Here is a 21,315-nt window from a genome sequence, read left to right as displayed (position 1 = left end):
TGAGCCGAGGAAAGTTTTCAGCCGGATTTCACATCTCCTCCTCGTTGCTCTCTTTAATGTGGGCTCCAGGCTGCTGCCTTGAAATACCTGTTCTACTGACAGCTACACACCAATTAGGTATGGAACCTCACCATGGAACCAATTACTTCACATACATGGGATGTTCTAGGTGATGGATAAGGTACATGTGTGTGTCTGTGTGTGTGTGTGCACTTGTACAGCTATCTTTCCGAGGACCAGTTTGAGTTTTTACACCAATGGAGTGAGGACATTTGTGGAAAGTGAGGACATTTTGGCTGGTCCTGACTTCTTCACAAAGCTGTTTGAGGATTAAGACTTGGTTTTAGGGTAAGACCTAGGGTTAGGGGTTAGGCACTTAGTTCAGATGGTTAGGGTTAGGGTAAAGAGCTAGGGCATGCATTATGTCAGTGAATGTCCTCACTAAGATAGCGTATGTGTGGGGGCGTGTGTGCAGGTTAAAGTCTCTGACCTTTCTGTCCACAATTACTGCCAGTCAAGAAAGAGAAGACATTCAAACTCATTTGTCAGACTGCATGGAAGACAGTGTGTGCTGTGTGTAGTGCTACATATAATAGGCAGCAGGAGACAGGTATGATTTGGAAATCATTCTGAAAGTGTCTCCGGCTGACCCTGATGTCTCACCCTCTGGAGCAAACATCTGTCAAGAAGCTTCATGTTTAAAGGGAAGCGAACTGTCCGTAAAAATACAATCTAATCAAATTGCTTGGAACGTCAAGGATGACGTATTCACTATCAAAACTGCTAAAAATTTAGATTTCCTTACTGTGCCCAAGTCTTGAAATGTAGGTGCAGCACAGTAGAGGGCTGCATTGGCGGTATAAACTTTGCGACAGGCGGGAGAGGGCAGCTAAAAAAAAACACTGCGGGATTGGGACGTAGCCTATCGACATGTCGTCGAGACAAAGCAAGGCAAGTCTGACATTTGGAGAACCTTCTCAAAATACTAGTCTACAACAGACACAAATCCAGGACCTGTGGGTTGAGGCGACACACCTGCTCTGTTCTCCAGGAAAACAAAACAAACAACCCAATGAATCTCTTTATTAATAGCCTATAAAATGACACAAATTCAATGCATTTCTATTACTGTGCGTAAATACTCAAAGTTTTGCGGGAGCTGGCGGGAGTGTAACACACATATTGCGGGTGCGGGCGGTAATGGTCAGAAATTCAGCGGGAGCAGGTGGGAGCGAGATGAAGAAAACAGTCCCGCGCAGGGCTCTACATCACAGTTTAACAGTCTACAGTCAGTTTTGTTGGTAAGATGAAGTTATTGTTGCTGGTGTTTAATTTCAATTCATGCCCTATGAGGAAACACCTAAATGCAAAATTATCTACTCAAGACAGCTAAAACAAAGACATCATCTTTATTAAAGCTCAAACATCAGAAATGCACAAGATACACAAAGAGCAGATTTGTGGGATTATATTAAAGCGAGTCAGAAATAAAGTTAACAATGGAATGATCTCAAAGAAAACTGAGGCAAAAAGATCTATTATGTCATAAATCCATTCTATCCCACTGCTTGTAACAAACAGAGTTAAAGACGGGAAGGGTTGTTTCTTGTGAGAGGGCAAAATCGCAGCAATATGGTTTTCTAAAATCCTATTTCTTTTTTCTGTAGGCAACTGTAGTATCTGCCTGCTGTGCCACAAAATGTATTTTTCTGCTGTCAATTTAAAAAGAAGAATTCATCTGAGTCACCCGTCTCATTCTCTTAATCGAGTTAAGAGTCACAGACATGTGAATTTAATTGGTCCTAGTCACATGTCCTTCATTCCCTCCCAGTGAATACTGTCCCTGTCCCTTCCTCTTCTCTTCAGAACAGACACAAAGACTCAAACTAACTTCAGAATCTTTGTGTACGTTCCATTGTAAGTGCACTCTTCTGACTGGGTCATTGTATTCAATGTGGTCGGACCTTGACATTCAGTATGTCTTCAAGCAGACGAGTGGAAGTGTGCTGAGAGTGAGACAGAGAGGAGAAAGGAAGGGGGGGCTGTTCAACACTCATGAACACGCATGAATAATACACGACGGGCTGAAGACAAGGTTGACTGTTTTCTCAGAGTGGAGTTTGTGATGAAGTAAAATGACATTCTCTCTCTCAGGATCGCGCTGTCTGGAAGAACTCCAAGCGGCTCATCAAAACTCTGGGGCCACCAGGGGGACGTCTAATGGGACAAAATCTGATTTAATGTCACCTCGATGTTCCGCTGCTTCACAATGCATATTTGAAGGTCCATTATTACACACTCGGAGTCAGATATACCGGAAGAACACCTGTTTAGGCAGATTTTGGAGTCACTGTCGCTCAGGTGTGGCATTGGTTTGGCAGCACTGAAGGCGCAGGGGAAATAAATTTGAATATAAAGCGGTGCCACATCTTGAGTCTAAAGGTCCTAGAAATCTAAATATGTATGTCAGTGCCATCCTGATGTGTGAGCTTTTCTGGTCGTTAACCCTTTAAGACCTAAACATCCACCTGTGCATAAAAAAAAACAGGCTGGCGCCATTTGAATTGCTGCGACGCACAGGTGGAATTCAAAGTGTGGCTGAACACTGGGAAGTTGCACTTTCTGGAAAAAAAAAGGAGCTGCCATTACGGTAATGATGACGCACCGCTGCAGTTAGCTGCAGGTTGGCTGGTGACGCAAGACTCGGGAGCCCCAGGAAAGAGAGGGTTGTTTGGAGAAATTTTTTTGGTAAAAACAAAGTTAGTTATACCCTTGAGATGTCATGAAGGTCTTCCAGACAAAAGCACAACTTCCCAATGTTCAGCCACACTTTGAATATTGCCAGTAGCGCAAACCACTGTGAGTTACGCTAATTCAAATAACGCTGGCGATCCGTTTGGTTTTACTGTTAATAACAGTGCCTGTCAAATTCACATGTGGGCTGCTACTACAGGTGAGATATGCTGTATGTGGGTGTATCCCATTGTATTTTCAGAAATATGGGCAGACCCACTGAAGTCAGTGAATCGGAGGCACTGGCTGCAGCCATCTTGGCCACCTCACTCCTGGACAATGCAAATATGGACAAACAGGTGTGACGTGTACACTAGACTTAAAAGAGAGAGTCTATGTTCCATAATCGAGGGGCTCTAACAACATCAACATCTCTGTCAGCTTGAATTTTGAGAAGAGATCAATCAGGAGCTCTTGTTCTACATGGATTCAGAAAATCATCAACGGGATTTTGAATTCAATCCTCAGTTTGTCCAAGAAGTCGAAGCAGCAAAGATAGCAATACTTTCTAGTGTAGGGTTTTAATAAAAAGCCAATTGAAGGCACAGTGGAATGAAACAAACAAAACTAATAAGAATGAGACAAATTATGATAAGACCAACTAAGCGCCATTAGCGTCCAATCTTGGACTTCACAAATATATTTAGGGAATGATATAAGCCAGTATTTATCTGTAGAAGTAAAATCTGCATGGAGCGATTCCTACGGTTGCCATATGCTCCGTAATAGGATGTTTGGTGATTTACTGGGACGCAATGATGTGTGTCTTTGTTTAGAGGAGCCCAGCATGTCAACAGCTGGATAATTTATAGAACTGTATATATAAACAGTGAATAGAGTGAGAGCTCCCCCGACTCGTGCCGGATGATCTAGTTCCAGTTTGATGACACGTTTGTATATTTATGAAGCCATGAATTAATTGGCAGGGCAGAGATTTAATCACATGCACTGTTTCCCCTGGAGGACGGAGGAGAAGAGTTACTTTAAAAAGAGGAAGGGGAGGATAGGGGAGTCAAGAGTTTCCTAATTGCTCTGTGCAAATGTTAAAATGAAAGTTCAGGTAGTTCATTGGAGGGGGAAAAACTTTAATATATCTATTATTCACAAGCTGTTCGAGTGCCTGTGGGTCTAGGTGCAAACATCGAATTATTCTAAAAAAAAAAAAAAAAGAAAAAGAGAGAAGCCATCAGTTGAGTACTTGCTCTTCATGGTAATCAAACCTTAACGAAATACAGCCCTTTGAAGGTGGGCTTGTCTTTACTTTCCAAAGATGCTCTTACTCCCAAGACCTATAACTCAAATCTGCTTTTATTTCTACCATCATGTTTTCTTTTTGCACATGGTCTAGATCATCTCCAGTGGTGGAAAAAGTTAAGTTGTCTACATCCAAGTAGCTGTACATCTTACTACAGGTAGGAATACCTGTATGTGCTTAAATATCACTATATAACTGTGATAACTGAGGTTAGGTTCAAGCCCTTTGTCTTTGATCAGGTGGTCTGAACCGTCCCTTAGTCATGGTGCTACAGGCTATAGGCTGCTGGGGGATGATGCACTGAGCACCTGTCCTCTACTTTCTTCTCCTGCGCACCAAGCTCCTATCCTCTAATTTCTTCTCCCTTTCCCTAACTGAAGTAGTAGGTCGTTTTTAACATTTGCAAGTCCAGACTCAAACATTCAATAAGGAAGCTCTGCTCATAACATCACCTCATTCTCAATTTCAACATTCACTTCTGATCAAGTCTTGGTTTCTGATGTTTGTTGCAATTCTGTTCAGCCCCAGCTCCGCCTCATCCTGGTTGTCCAGGGCGTCCCGACAAATGCCCTCACTGCCTCTCTGCTCTCCACCGCCAGCATCTAGATTCCAGGGAGCCCCTCTCCCAGCTCTCAACATGCAGCTGTCATTTCATAATGAACACTAGAGCCAAAACACGAACATGAATGAAGTTATTTGTAACACTTTCCTTTCAGCTGGACCAAGCTTAAAAAACGATACGATAGAAGATGAAGAAACATGTATTATGTCCAGTAAATATATTTCCATCAGTGTAATAGGAATATAAAGTATTCCATAGCAGAGTAAAATATTTTAGGCATTTTCAACATTGGGCTCTGTAGCTCCTCACAACAAACCCTCCTAGGAGCAATTTTTATTTTCAGTTCGACATTTATCTCCGTGCTGATCCCACTGCACTCTTAATTAATTCAAACATGTTCTGGCAGTGGAAGAACTCACTTATACGGGGGCTGTCGCTCCTCTGCTGAACACTAATGCTCCATCTCCAAACCTCTCCCTCTCTGCTTATCTGTTCTCCCTACTCTCCCACCCCGCCACCACCCCTTTACTGTTATTTCTCCGAATCTAGTTAAAACAGGAGTGGCGACGGCTTGTTAGCTACATGGCGGCGGCGGCGGCGGCAAGATTCTCTCGAGGTGACACAGAATCTCTGGGTGAGCTGGGGAGCCTTTAAAAGCCTATCCAGGCTGCTTTTATTTATTCATCATGCCCCAGTTTGAGTTGGGAGATCAGTGTCCTCGACACTGACAGGGAGCTCTGCTGGGAGAAAATCCTGTTTTGCTTCTTACCAGGGGATGTCAATTTGCGATTAAACCCCATGACAGTGTTGAGTATCATCGGTAGCAGGGACAGACAGATGATAAATATATATATATATATATATAATATAAACCGGTGGAATTCATGAAAAGCCAGTATGTAGGGCTGAAAACAACACTACTGTAGATGTTTTTCTACACATGGGTGTTTTTCTCACCGAAGTGGAACGCGACCGCAGTTTTTAGCTGGATGCCATTAAATGTGGAAGTTCAGTCCGTATTTCTCTGAACATGGTCCAAATGTGCCAGCCATGCGCAGCGTACTACGACTGGCCAGTCCCTTCGGGGCGATTTCAACATGGCTGCAAATTGCAGAGATCATTCTCACAGATTCTATTGCTAAGGAAGTTTCCAAACTGCTGTTATGCGGTTCGAATGGGTTCGAGGTACACTAGGCGCTCTCGTAATGCTTTGACATTTCTGTAAAATGGGTCAAAAAGTCTAAATCCATTGGCCACGGCCGTGCTTTGTCACTGTTACATGATTGCAACTGTTTCAATTCACGACGCATTATCAAGCCCACTGACTCTGATCTTTAATCGGGATTTGCTCCACCTTCAGTTCAAAGGAAAGCACTTCATCACATGGTTGATGCTAAACTAGTTCATTTACATTCAAAGGTGATGGACCGATAAATGTCAGCCATTTAGGGGTCATTATTGAACCTTAAACGTCAAATAGCAACTGTTGCCCACCTGCAGAATTATGTCAGGAGCTGCCCCAGTTCCTTTTTACATTTTTAAAAGGTTCCACCGATTATACAACTGTTACATGCAATTGCACCCCCAAATACCAGATTTGTAATTCCCTCTGTAAAATGAAGAATAAACATCCATGTTAACAGATATACAGTGTATGGACCTAAAAAAGACAACTCACATTAGAACGTCTATTATTCAGACAGAAATCCAGACAAAAAAAACACACACACACACTGTAACCTACATTATACACACAATTCCTGCCTTTTCTGTGAGGCCCCTCTTTTATGAGAAAAGTTTTGTACTGTGTTGGCTGCTCAAATTCATTTTTTTAAAATATATATATCACAAGGAAATCACAGCGGGCAGTCTACATGTAGGTCAAAAGAGAGCAGCTTTGAATTCACAATGCGGATTGCCTCTCTTTTCCCTGCACATGCTGCAACGCCGAGCCGAGGACTGGCGGTGCTCACTGTTCACCTCCTTTAAATGGTGAAAAATGTTACACAACAACTGGTCAAAGCCCAAAACAATATCTTCAGACGGATTCTTTCATCTGAGCAACTGAGCAAATGCCCAGTTTACAGTGAGCAGAAATCTTCACATATTCGAAGCTGAAACCTGAGCCTAGAAAACGACAAATTGATTGTTTTCTTTTTTTCTTTTTTAACTAGAAAATGAGTATTTTGTGGTTCAGATTTTGCACGTCTTCTTTCAGCATTCTCTTTTGCATGTTCCTTGTTCTGATGTTCCCTGTCTGTACTCGACGGCATCGCAGCCCCTGCTAATCAGCATGTGACAACGATGTCCAGATGCAAAGCCAGTGTGCTATTTTTGATCACTCCAATGTCATTCACCCATCCCTCTGCACAAGGGAACACATGGCATCAATTGGAAAGAGAGAGATGTCCTTGACAATGTGTGGTTGCTTTCAATTAACATCAGAGGCTGTGTTATAAATATTCAGATGCAGCTCATTGTGCGCCCTTGCTCGTCGGAACACAAACAGATGCAATCGTGAGTCCTGACTCGACTTGAATGTACTTTCGCCGAGCCACACGCGTGTGTGTGTGTGTAAGCCGGCGGGGGCCTCCATTGCGAAACGAACGTCAACACCGTGTCCTTATCTTCTAATTACAATCTTCGTTACTGTTGTTGCCGGGAGGAATTTTTCAGATGTCAGCCATATTTTCTGAGAAGGGACTATTGTGTTGTCTCGTGCGGAGCCCCGCTGACAGACTGAATGACAGATCCTTGGTGAGACGATCGCACCAACGCCGTCGCGAGGCCAAACCGAATCTCCATGGCGACTGCTGCACATGTCTTTTTATTCCGGCCGTACATTACATCCTTCTCTGCGAACCAGTGACTCGTGCGCGCCACTAAACTCCCGCTAAACCTTCATGTCGACTGCCTGCGCGCTCTGAGAATAACACAGAGAGGGAGTGTTGGTGGCCCACCCCTCTTCTCTTGTGTTTTTCGCCATCTCTAAATCACTCCACACCTTCTCGAGTCTGTACTAATGTATCAGTTACTATTGTGCTCCAGCTGGAAGCCTAACAAAAGAAAAATGTTTTGGGAAAGTCTAGCCTAGCAACAGCACGTAGCGCGTTGTGGGAATAACGATGGTGCGATGGTGGTTTTAGGCCAAATACACGCCTTCGGTATGTAAAGCAGCAGGGCTATTATCCCTTCCTTTTTCTGATAAGCTTAAGCTGCGATTAATTCATGTTTAAAACAACAGCACATATCAAACTATTCAATTCCATATTGCCTCGATCGACAGTTTTCCTAAATCTGAATACATTTCAGGAGGATTTACGAAGGATGGTTAAGATTTATTTTGGCCTTGTTTTCAGCGCCGGTGCCAGAGACGAGGTCTCTCTCTGCTCATGCCTCGCTATTTGCCAAATTACTCGCAATGAGGAGTCAATAGGCAGAATCCGACATCCTCCGCGCGCTCCTTCCTGAGACGGGGAGGAGATGAAAGCCTCGGAGATGACAGGAAAAAGGCAGCTAAACGTGTCGCGCCACAACTCCTCTTCCTCTCCCGCTCTCGCCCTAAACATTTCATTTATTCAGGCTCAAAGCAAACCCCACACACACACCCCCAGGTCCACCCCACCCCAGTCACCCGCTTCTAACGGGAAAATTGAATAGGAACGGCGAAAAACGAAGGAATCCATGTGACACGCTCAAAAGGCGCAGTCACACCCAGTTAATGACCGGTGTCAATGCATCACGGAGGCGGAAGATCCACATTCCTCTCTCTAGTGTCCATTTTGTCAAGAATAAAATAAAACAACAACAACCAAAAAAAAAAAAAAACAAGCATTCAACATGGGACCCGGACCAAAACTGTGTGTGTGTGTGTGTGTGTAAGACAGGGACAGAAATGAGCGTTACATGTGGAAAAGCAGCTTATGCAAATGATGTTTAGTAATAACAGCATTCAGGCAGCATTAGCGGGAGAGAAAAAGCGAATGCTGCTAATTGCAAGAGAGCATGCAGGCAGGCAAATGAGTAGGTGGATCCACTCCGTGCTGCCATTCAGAAACTAGGCTTGGTACCGGGAAACAGCCGGCAGTAGAGGGGATGATAACAAAAGACGCCGCGCGGTTAATGTACATCTAGCTCTGGGAGCTACAAACAAGCCACAGCTCAGCGGATGGAAGCGGTGATTTCTTTACATAACTGAATAGGTGGAAATTAATATTCAGGATTCTGAGCTTTTCCGGTAACAGTTTAAATGGAGTTTAACGGCGTTAGCCCCAAGGCGACTTTAGATAAACACACTGCACTTGTGTTTTTGTGACCCCGTCAGCTCGCAGACAAGTCCCAACATTCAAAATTAAACATTTATCGAAATCTCTCATTTGACTCCTCTTTAAAAAATTTTGAGTTTCGTGTGCAGCCTGGTTGGGTGTAAGCTGCAGCACAGATGTCAAAAGGGGCCATGTTTTTTAGATCCGATGATTATTTTATGAAGCCCTTTTCGATGTTGAGGCGATTTTCAACGAACTAAAACGTTACAGGGGGCGAATGTGGAGACTCGGTGTGTCCAGTTAACACAGGATGACTGTGGTTAGTCACCACATACACATTATTTGACCATTTAAACTCTAAAAAGGCAAAGAGGAATTGCATAACATAATTTATAAATGGAGCAAATCGGCTGAAAGCGTTGGTCATTTCTGAATTGTTTGCTTCGGGGGGAAAACTTCAGAGAGGCTTTGAGAAAGACTGTTCGCAGTGGTCCCCACTAATGATTTGATCTTTGATATTTTATGAAAGAAAAAACAAATCTTTGTGCTCACATATCTTCAAAAATAACTCCGACAGCACTTTCCCAGACTTTTTAGAAAGACAACGGTGAGTTTGTCAGCAGAGTGGAATCCAAGGAGCGACAGACGAAGGATACCCAGCGAGCAGGCATAACATTATGACCACCTTCCTAATATTGTGTAGGTCTCCCTTGTGCCAACCTGACCTGGCACTTAGCACTCATGTTTTTTTTTAAGTGTGGGAGGAAACTGGAGTTCTGAGTTGTTCCTAAACCGCTTCTGTGTGTGTGTGTGTGTGTGTCAGGCTGCATCCTGCTGGGGATGGCTGCTGTCATTAAGGAGTGTCATTGCTACGGGGTTGGGGGGATCTGGTCTAGGTGTGTGGTACATGTCTAATTAGCAAATGTCAGGTCCAATCTTATCCATCTGTACAGTATTTCACCTCTACTGTTAGCTCTGCATTGGTTTCCTCCACCTCAGTAGATGCATTAGCTTGGTCTGTCTCCTGTTTGCTGCTGCTGGGTAGGTGTGAACAGCGGAACACAAACTTGTGAAAGCGAATTAAAACAGTGCAGCGATAAAAACCAAAGCAACTGAGCCGAATAACGAGCCGTCGGAAAAGGCTCCTCACTCTCAAGGAGCGGTAAACTGCACCTTTCACACTAGTCATTGTATATCGTAATTGCTGCGGCTTTAATGTTGTGGCCAACCACTTTACGGACACATCTATCCACCCCCATCTCCTCACTATCAGGTTTTCCACTTGGTCCAATGTTCCTAAGGTCAAAGCTTCACATAAACAGTTTTCCAAGCAACAGAAGAGCGTCTCAGTGCACAGAGACACAAATCATTCTTTCAATTATCTAAAAACAAATGTATAAAACTAGATCCAGACGCGAGATCAGTGCTGATAAGCTAACACAGCCTGCTCCCAGCTTAGCTTTCTAATCTCCCCTCCCTGTCAGTGTCAACATCTTCCTTTGTTATTTGCTGTTATCGTTCCCCCATCAGGTTACTCCGGAGGGGTCTCCATTTTGTACCTGTGGACAGAGCAGTAAGAATCCACAGTCTACCCACCTCCAACCAGTTAGTCTGAAATATTGACAGGCTCTCCTGAGCATCTCACCAACCAGCCTCCAGCTCTGTCGCGCAATCATTTTTCCTTGTAAAGGCCCAGTTTATGTTAAATTGATGCATTTCGGCGCTCGCCGTCGCCTAATGCTCATGCAGAACGTTCGCTGTATCGAACAGAACAGAATCACATCACCGTCTCCGCCGACTGGAATGAGATGGGCTATCTGCGCTGGCAAGATGTCTCCGTGTCTGCACGGCGGAATATATGCACAGAATAGATAACCTCTCTTCATGCGTGGAAATTTCCGCGCGTGTTTATGCCTGCAGTCGCTAAGTGATAGAAGCAGCTGATTGGAAAAAATCACGGCTGACGACGGAGAGAAAGACAAGAGGTCCTCAGGCCGACAATGCCGGAGCCGAGTGGATGTAAAATGTTGAAGTAATGCAGAGCAGAGTCTGCAGATAAGGGACAAAGTGGGTCGAGGATGCTGCCACACCTGGCCCTTGTCTGAAGAGCCGGTTAGCTGAACAGAAAAACAAAGGCTCTCAGATTCAAACCTCTCTCAGTGCCTACTCGAAGTTTATGTAGCCACTGCGGTACAGTGTTTTTGTCTGCCTCTGCAGTGTTCTATCTACGATCATCTCAGTACGTGAGACGAGGAAGTGGGGGAAAAAACACGACACTTTCCAAATCTCGATACCTGGTAGGCAACCCGGAGGAAGGTGACCTAAGGTGGTGGTTTAATTTAAAGCTCTGATGTAGAACTGTCAAGCTGACGCAATGCTGAATCAGCCGGGAAAGTTTTGGATTCCTTTTCAGATAGAAGAGAATCTCAGCATTCAGAGGAAGGATTACACTCATCTAACACCAGGGTCAAACCACTCAGATGGTGTTACTTTTCCTCGCTGGATAGCGCTGAAAGGAGGAACCAGGAGACGTCACACGCAACACGTCAGCGGGGTTCCTGAAATGATTCTCCGTGCTAGGAAGGAGAGGCAGACAATCTTCCATGCAGCTTTAGGTATCCTATAGTGTAATATCACTATAAATGTGGTGGCAATCTGTCAGTCCTAATGCAAAATTGTGTTTTGTTTGACTCAAACAGGATACAAGGCAACATTTAATATAATTAAAATTATTTTTTCTGATATTATTCTGGAGGTTTTTGTTGAACAGCAGGTAAATAAAAAAGTTACAGTTCTACATGTATGTAACGTGTCAACCTAACTAATATTTACGCAGTGGTGATGTTTTGAGCTGAAACTGTGAACGCTTACACATCATTGTCAATTCTGTGTCCCGCTGTGTTAGTTGGTGGACAGGTGGTGTTAAGTGGATTTGTATTTTTTTTTCTTTTTTTCACTGCAAACAACGCTGAAGAGAGCAGTGAAATAAAACAGCATGAGACTTTATTTTTTTCCCCCAATGACCGTCCACTGTTCCTCTTGAATTGAAAAAAAAAAAATAAAAAAATGAAGGAAACAAGCTCTCCTTTGATGAGCCAATACCTGCCTGCCAGCTTCATTCAGACACACACATGGCTTGGCATCTGTGTTGGCCCAGACCAGCTCTGTCATTTTTACACACTCTGTCTCTCAGTCTCCTTATCTCTCTCTCTTCCTCTCTCCCTCTCTCTCTCTCTCTCTCTCTGTGACCCAGAAGCCTTCCTTCCGCCCATGGAGACTTCCATAAAAGCTAAAAAAAGACACTCTTCCCCATGTCCTATGAAGGAAAGGGAAGAGGAGAGCGATGGGAAGGAATGCAGCTAACCCTAGGATCATTATAATAGATAATTCAAAAGGCAAAAGCATGGAATCCGGTGCTGACAAACTAAAATATGGATGTATGCCTCAAATATAAATGATTATTGGTCATTAAGAGAGGCTGCTGGTAAAAGCAGCCATCAGGATATAGGAAAGGCTTCTTTAACAAATCCCTCAGTGCCGGCCAAGATGAGAGGAGTTAATCAGACCAGGGAATCTTCACATGCATGTGACCGTGTACAGGACAATTTGAAATGACCCGATTTCTTACGCAACAAGCAGACCTAATTCAGCTCTCAGGGGTAACTTAAAGTTTTAAAGAATACAAATGATGCACTGGTCCCCAAGCAGCTTAGTGGAAGTCAAAGAATATGAGGCAAACAGTACTCGGTAGAGAGTTAGTTTTGTACTTAATACTTGTTGATAAATGCAAGCAAGTTAAAGGGGACATACACCTTATGAAGTGAATTGAATCCAAGTGAATGAATTTGTTTTCCAGCTCCAATGGATGACTACATCAACAGTATGAACCAACCAGTGTTGTCACAGTTACCTTGAAAAAGTAATCCGATTAGTGATTACTGATTACAAAGTGATAACTTGATTTTAAAAGCAACAAATTGGATTACAAGTTACTTTATTAGTTACATTCAGCAGCTGAATGAATGTATAAATAAAATACATGTTTTTATCAAAAACGCAGCGGTGCCCGACCAACTTCTTCAACTCATATTGGTTTTGCTCCAAAGTCTTGACTTGGCAACTTTTAATTTTTTTTTGACCCTTGACCCTTCGGCCTCCTATCCAAGCTGCGCCTCTAACCACTACCCCAGTGGGGGCAGTTCCAGCTCAGCAACGCTCATCTTTCTCCTCCCTCCCTTGTTGTTTACGTTTGTGTCGCTGCATGGTGGTACACGTGAAGATGTGACTTGTCACATATGTGACGTCACTCTGAGGCACAAGTAACGCACAGTAACATGGATAAGTAACTTTAATCTGATTATGGGTTTGGAAATAGTAACGTCTTAGATTACTCGTTACTGGAAACAATAGCCAGATTAGAGTGATGTGTATGTTACTTAGTAACCAGAACCAACATATTCACTTTTTTCCCACACCAATTTACAATCGACAAACCACAATAGAGAAAATCTGTTGAAGAGGATGAGACAACAGTCTGTTTTCTATATAGTTGCTGTTGCAGAAAGCCACTGAAATGTAAATTTTACATCGTCATCTCGAACAAACAAGGGCACAACAAAAAAGTTGTATTAATCACGCTAATTTCTTAAATACGTTGTAAAGTTTCTTGTGGTTGCTGCATGTTTGCCTCTGGCTCAGGCATTCAGTGGCATCTTTGCGCACATCTCCGACTAACAGTGCTCGACTAGGCTACGAGCTTTCGCCATCCTTAGCTGTCTTCTAAATGTCACTCTCATGCAAACTCCAGCTGACAACAGGCCTACTACAGACAGCTGCCTAAAATCTCCCACATCTCTGAAATAAATGAACTGAAAAGTAGCATCAAACTGTGCTGTGACTTTTATTGACAACTGTGAATGTTCCTCGAGGATGATTTCATGGTGTAATACGACACTTTATGAATGTGTGAGACGACTTCGCTTGCCCTTTTCTAATGACTAAGATTACGGCTGCAGTCAGTCACTGTCGCTCAGAACTAACAGACACAGAAGCGCGGCGAGACAGATATTGATGTTTGCATCCAATGATTTTAAGTGGATCCGGTGTGATGACAGATGCGTGCGTGATCGTATTTGTTCGCCAAATGCCACCGCCATAAACTAAGGCAGAGCACAAGCAGGGAGAGAGTGGACTCGTTTCAATCTCTATGTTTGTGTCTGTGACAAAAACAACAATTATTCAGAGCTGGAGAGCATTTCTATTGGTTCGCAGTCTAATTCTTCTCGGTTGCCTTGGTGACATGCACATCAGGAAGACAACAGCATTTTGCAGCCTTCCAGTATGTCCTTGACGCCCCGATAGAATCTCTCAACTGTGAGTTGAAAGGAAAGAATAAAAAAAAAAGAGAAACATTTCCATACCTGCCAACCAGGAGAAACTCTCCATACACCCCCAGGCGCCTCATGGCCATCAGGAGGCCCCGGACGGTCATGCCCTCGCAAAAGCACACCACCACTCGAGCTTTGGGTAGACGTTCCCGTAATTTCCTCAACAGGCGATCGAAGTGTTTCTCCCCAGCGTTACTGTAGATCTTGTCAGAGTGGGCGATGCACAAGCCTTCTTGAGAGGCCAGCTCCTTGAAGGCCTCCATGCCGCTCTCCCCATAGTTACCTGCAGACGAAGAGAAAAATACACAACTCAGGAGGGACAATATTCTGCCTTCACTGGGATTCAGCTATAAAACATTGTCCTTGGAGAATGTATTTTGGGTGTGGCTCAAAAATGTGTGGCATCAGCATCTGATTGGGACACAATCCACGTCAAGAAAGCATTACATGCCTTGTTACTTGCACAACATGCACACTGACATGATTAAACAGCAGGAGTAATAGCTTCCAACATGGGTCTCTAATTATTTCCCTCATGGACAGTCAATGTTACACTTAACGCACACACACACACCCAGCAGTTGTCCATCGCATCAAGCCTCGACTGAACCGAAGCCCTGATCCACGCGTAATGAGTGTCAGACAGTTTGCTGGCTTCTGATTGCAATCAAAGCCAAAGTGGGTGAGGATAGCTGTCCTTGTTTAACTGCACACTGTCCCGGTCAAGAGCCTCGCAAAGCCGGTCGGGTCTAAATCTTCTATTTCCACGCGGACCGCAGTGCAGTAACTAATTCGTCAGGATTGCTGATAAACCCCCACGGCCGGCTCTTTGGCGTGCCGGCTGGATTACACACACAATCCAATTGCTCGTGGCATGTGTTTAAATGTGCAGAAGGAAATTAAAAACGCATATCCTGGAAGAAAAATGAAAAAAATACGATGACATTCGTTAATGAGAAGCCAAGATTCTGAGGGCCTCCATGAAACTCGCGCCGTTCGTGCGTGATGTTTGTGCATTGCTTGACTTTACAGAGCAGCTGAAATAGGAGTCACAGTAATGCATTTACTCCGGAGCACAATGGGCCCATGTGTTGGTTTTCCAACGGTCCTTTGATGATATTCTCCATTGCCTCGTTTCATTTCCCCACTGGTAAATGGAAGCAATGATATCCAATTATTTTACTCTTTCCATCAAGGCCGTGAGACAGGTGGGCGGTTGGTGCATTGGTTGACAGCCCATTTGAGAGCGACCACCAAACATCCCACAGCGAGCTCTCCTACCAGACAGATGATAATCGGGACAGGTAATTTATGCAATATTCACAGCCCGAGTTGTTGCTAGGGGCAACAGGCTGCATTTATAACTTGTCTTAGGTGGTGGAGAGCGGAAAAAAAAAACTCTTGAGCTCAAGCCAGTCGTGACCACGGCTTCGGAGATAACTAAAGATAGCACCAAACAAACGAGTGAATTTACATATGGCTTCTCAAAGGTCAGGACGAGGGTTTGCATCAGGCAAATCATGAAGTTAAGTCTTAGTTCCCATTCTCGTCTTCCATAACCGCTTTCTCCTCTAGAGGGTGGCAGGGGGGAGGCTGGAGCCGTTCCTAGATGTCATCGGGCGAGAGACAGGGCACGCCCTGGACGGGTCATCAGTCAATCACAGGGCTAACACAGAGAGACAGACAGACACTCCTACACCTACGGCCAATTTAGAATCATTAACAAGCACGTCGTCTTTGGGTGGTGTGAGGAAGGCGGGTGGAGTACCCGGAGAAAAAACACACAGACACAGGGAGAACATGCAAACTTCACCCAGAAAGACGGTGGTTAGCACCTACCGCCCTAAGTCTTAGTTATACACATTTAATTTTTTCTTATAAATAGTCAATGAAATATTTATATTTAGTTAATGTATGTATGTAAAAGAGAAACTATATAAAATTACATTTAAAATTAGGGGTCCATCCCACTTTTACCACACACACACATTAATGAATGATGCTGCCTCCCCTTACTGACATGTAAATTCTGACTTTGGTCTCAGAAGATCCTCCTGTAGGTACTTTATATGCTGAAGGTCAGACAGCTGATGCCACCTAGTTATATATCCAGGTACTTCACCTCCCTACCTCCCAATCTGCACCAATCTGATAGCAACCAGAGTCAAAGACCATTTCCAACCCCTGACTATGAGAGAACTTCAAGGGTGTTTTACACTCCCCGTGTGTCTGCAGCTCCTTAAGGGGGATCCTGGGTAATGTAGCCTGTCAGTCATAATTTGGGTGCACATCATTGACTGTGTTTCACCAAGACTTCAATGAAAAGCCGTGGACATAATTCATTTCACAGTAATTACTTGTCTACCCACCCCGTCTCTCCCTTTCTACCTCTCGTCCTCGCCACGGCGCGCTGTTGTGTCGTTCAGTTGTACAAGTGAGAGGGGATTCTCAAAAAAGAAAGCGAGCCAATCGTGGTTTGAAATGCCGAGAATATCATTTATATTCTTTTTTTCATTTACACAGGTCCTGTGAAATTTGAAACAGCACCACCATTTCCCATCCTTGCCTCATCCTCTTTAACTTCAGCCGTGGAATTAATTTAACATTTAAATGAAGGCCTACATTTTTAATGTTGAAATGGCTCCCTGCGCCATCTGCTAGACTTTTTAAAGTTGCTATGGTGACTTTGGTAACACAGTCGAGAAAATGCATTTTACAACAGAGGCGGATGATATAGTCATGTTTCTCGTCATAGGGAAACAAGAGGTCGCCCAGTTCTTACTCAAAATAAACTGTTCAACGTTAGATCTGCAAATCTGACCCAGTGAATTAATCATGCAGGTTCATTACCATCTCAGGATATCCCCCCGAAAATAGAGAGCCTGGAAGTTTAGAGGCTGGCTTAGTAAATCTGAATATTTAAAACTTGTAGCATTTCCTGGAAATATTCCAGCCAATGTGTCACAATGTCAAACTGTAAGGCAGCATTGCTGTGATGACATGAATAACTAAAAATACCAAAACTACAAACTCAATACATCATCCACTATCATAGCACCTTATTTTAAAATAAAAAAATATATATATTTTTTACAGTAATGAAGGATCATTGATATGTTCTCACCCTCCGTGTGCACTGCAGACACATATGTCCAGTTGTAACGCTTGACAATGTCCAGCATAGCCCGTGCTTGCAGGGTGTCAGAAGGCACGACCCTCAGGAAGTACTTGAACAAAGTCTTGTCACTCAGGTCGATGCTGGTGGCGGAGTAGGCAATCTGGGGGATGTTGAACAGCTGCAATAGGTTTTGCACCTGAATAGCCACAGAGCTGGATCCGGGCCCGATCACTCCAGCGATGGGTTTCTTGGAGGGTGGTGGCTGATTGGACGGGGTGCCGTCTATGCACCACTTGGACCCGTCCTTGTCGTCACGGATGGAGATGAGGGAGTCTCGGATGAACTCGATACTCTGCTCCAGGGCCACGGAGGAGTGCCAGCAGGAGTCCCGGATCTCGCAGCCAAGGCTGATGTTGGGGAGCAGCTCGGGGTCGGCGTTGATCCGGTCCAGCGTGTGGAACATGGCCTCCACCCTTTGGATGCCGTACTGCTCGCGGACGTCCCCGCACTTCCGCTCGGCCACCTTCTCGGCAGAAGGCTGGTGGTGGACGGAGAAGAGCGCGCCGATTATCACGTCTCCGTCCATGCGAGCCACGGAGCGCGACACGGCGCGCGGGACCACCGAGCGCTCATAGATGCTGCTGCTGTGGGAGAGCACGAGGACGCCAAAGAAACACGTGGGGAGACACAGGAGAGCGAAGAGACCCATCTTTACGCGTGCCATATTGTGCCACATCGCGTGAGCGGTGCCAACTGTGCAGGCATATTATCTGCTCTCTGTCGGTGCTTCCAGGTTTATCCCAAACATGATATGAGAGCGCGACACCTGGGACGTATCCACGCGCACCTAAGGAAAGAACAAGACAAAATGATAAGACGTGTAAAATCTATAGGAGAAACGAGGCCATATGAGCCAAGCGTTCATGTAGGTTGACTAAGCACGCATGCTCCTTTCCATCAACGCCCTATTTCACATTCCTACAGCTGGCAACGATCCTCCTGCCTCTCCTATTAACTATCATCGAGATGCCTTTGAGCAAGGCACTTAACCCACACACGGCTTATCCATGCGCAGCAGAGGATGAGCAGTAAGACAAGTCATTTACCAAGAACTGTGCTTTGTATAACTACAAAATACCACCACTAATTATATATAGGGGGTAGGTACTGATCCTGCTCTCCATTGAGAAAATCAGGCAGAAACCAGATTTCAGCACCGCGGACAGCGCGCTTTCTAACCACGGTACAAGGACGCATTCCGGTCTGTTGCCTGGACTCGTCACCCCCCACAGACATGTTCTTCACGTTTTGACTCAAATGATGTCTAAACACGATTCCCTGTTCTATCCGAGTCCTACACGAGGAGATGAATAAGGAATCTTAAACCGTTTCTGTTCTAAACGTACCTAAATTCTTCTTTCTGTCTGTCGTGCAGCCCAATGTGTCACACAACAATTAACAATAACAGTGACAATACACGATAAAAAGACATTTTATCATTATAGGACCAACATGGGTCGTCAGTCCTAATTATCACCTTAAAACTAACCGTCATTGTCATTGTCCTACCTACATCATACACATGTTAAGCTGCGAATTCTGCTTGAAAACTTACCTGTATCCTTGAGACATGTCGTCCGTCTGCTGTAGCGCGTGGTCTTCAGCGGTATTACTTGAGTTGCTCTCTCTCCCTTTCTCTCACGCTCTCACGCTCTCTCCCTCTCTCTCTCCCTCTCCCTCTCTCAACTCGTGAAAATGAAAATCTCCTCCGCAACTATCAGCTATACGTATTCCATTTCCTCCAGTATCTTTGTCTATAAATATGCGTTATGTGAGCCAAAATGAAACCACTGTTTTAAAATAAAATAAAATCTCCTTTCATAAACAATATGAGATCGAGCGTTTCCTGCTCTGCCAACACAACAGTGGAATATCACAATCAGAAGTGTGTTAAATGACTGATGTACCATGATAACTCATTATATTGCCATAATAATAATAAATAGTTATCTCGTGTATTTTGAAAGAAAGACAGAACATGAGATGAGGCAATTACCCAGAGTGTCTGGCCTTTTCCATCGGGTGAATTCACTATAACTGAAGGGAGTAAAAGTGAGATAGAAGTCAGCATCTCATCTCTATATTGTCAAATGTATTTGCTCACCCCTCTGAATAACAGAATTCAGGTGTTCCAATCACTTCCATGGCCACATGTGTATAAAATCAAGCACTTCGTCATGCAGTCTACTGAATATTTGTGAAAGAATGGGTCAAGATAGGATGCTACCTGTGCAACAAGTCCAGTCGTGAAATTTCCTCACTACTAAATATTCTATAGGCAACTGTCAGTGGTATTATAACAAAGTGGAAGTGACCGGGAATGACAGCAACTCAGCCACGAAGCACAAAGCGTGGTCAGCAGATGCTCAGGCTCAGAGGTCGCAGAGAGTCAATCACTGCAGACCTCCAAACTTCATGCGTCAGATTAGCTCAAGAGCAGCGTGTAGAGAGCTTCATGAGATGGATTTCCACGGCTGAACAGTTGCATCCAAGCCGTATGTCACTAAGTGCAACGGGAAGCTTTGGATGCAGTGGTATAACGCACAGTGCCGCTGGACTCTAGAGCAATGAAGACATTCTCTGGAGTGACAAATCACGCTTCTCCATCAGGCAATCTGATGGATGAATCTGGGTTTGGAGGTTACCGGGAGAACGGTACATGCCCGACTGCGTTGTGCCAAGTGTGATGATGTTTGATGGATGAGAGATTATAAACACGCTCCTAAACCTTGTGGACCTCATGTGTTTTGGCAATATAGTGTATCTCCACTCACTGAGTTTACTTGAGACTTATAGTAAGCTATGTGAAAACGGGGTTGTGGAGGGTTTCAGCACCACGGACAGCAGACATAGGTGTGCATTACGCCATCTAGAGTTTGGCTGAGCTCAGGTCAGGTCATCGGGGGTCAATCATAAATCTCAGTTCTCCCCATTTCTTTTTATTATTATTAATATTTTTTTTACTGAGATTAATAGTCTCATCTTTGAAACAGCTCCACTTCCACGAGGTGAATCCAGCCACTGAGTGTGGTTTAACTTCACTTTGCGTATTATCATAAGAAAAGACAGGGTCCCATCCTGAGGGGCATGTGCTTTACGCGACATGGCCCTGTCATGACTCACGCCAGGCGGTATAAATCACAAATAAACTTATAAAGAAGCCGCTATGACACTGGCATTGCTGGGGCCTGCGGCTTCTGGAGCGAGCATCAGATATTGAACCTGAATAAAAGTGACATGTTTGAAAAAGGAGAAACTACTTGGATGCTGCAGCCACACTTTGGGGCAAAGGGTGGAGGCACCGGTTCTATTCCAGGACTGAAGTCTGCATGGGTGGCCTGAAATATAAATAAAGCAATATTATTTTTATGATGCAATATTGGTATAGAGAGACATGTTTTTATAAGTAGCAATCAACTGGACGACTAAAAGTTTAGAGAGCTTGTGTTTGCAAAAACTGAAACAAACAAATAAGAGTCATTTTTTGCTGGTTCTTTTGTTTTGTACAACTTGCAGCAACATCTGTCCTTTTCTCCAATGCGAGATTGATAGACTCTATTAAAAATGTGACAGATTACAAACAATACCGCATATAAACTTGCATAGATGCATGGTTTGCTGTCTAAAATGTCAGCCAACAACCTGTAAATGAAGGTATAGTTTTCAGAAGAAGAAAACAAAACAAAAAACAAATGGTCCACATGAAAGCACATTTAGTGATGAAGTTTAACCAGTAATTATATAGAAAAATGTTACATTTAAAGTGTTGTACAGTTCAATTAGCGACACTATTCAGCGACACTGATCAAGGCGTCAAGTGTTAAATAACTGCTTTGATATTAAAAAGAAAAATCAAAGCACACACAATTATTACA

The 21,315-nt window shown here is 44.0% G+C and overlaps 1 protein-coding gene across 3 annotated transcripts in view; it reads right to left on the bottom strand.

The window, feature by feature from the left end:
• The window catches only part of grm1a (glutamate receptor, metabotropic 1a), a 32,213-nt gene extending 13,105 nt beyond the window's left edge, over positions 1-19,108 (bottom strand). For all 3 annotated transcript variants that reach the window (XM_047573827.1, XM_047573828.1, XM_047573829.1), the window contains exons 1-3: positions 18,996-19,108; positions 17,387-18,227; positions 14,296-14,545 (exon numbers count right to left, since the gene is read on the bottom strand). In XM_047573827.1, coding sequence (XP_047429783.1) covers positions 14,296-14,545; positions 17,387-18,116 — 980 coding nt within the window. In that variant the 5' untranslated portion in view covers positions 18,117-18,227; positions 18,996-19,108. The remainder of the gene's footprint in view (positions 1-14,295; positions 14,546-17,386; positions 18,228-18,995) is intronic.
• Positions 19,109-21,315: the final 2,207 nt, after the last annotated feature.

The sequence above is a fragment of the Mugil cephalus genome, chromosome 21 (assembly GCF_022458985.1).
Source record: "Mugil cephalus isolate CIBA_MC_2020 chromosome 21, CIBA_Mcephalus_1.1, whole genome shotgun sequence".
Lineage (NCBI taxonomy): Eukaryota > Metazoa > Chordata > Actinopteri > Mugiliformes > Mugilidae > Mugil > Mugil cephalus.
Note: the sequence above shows the minus strand (reverse complement) of the source record. Positions and strands in the feature narration are given on the sequence as shown.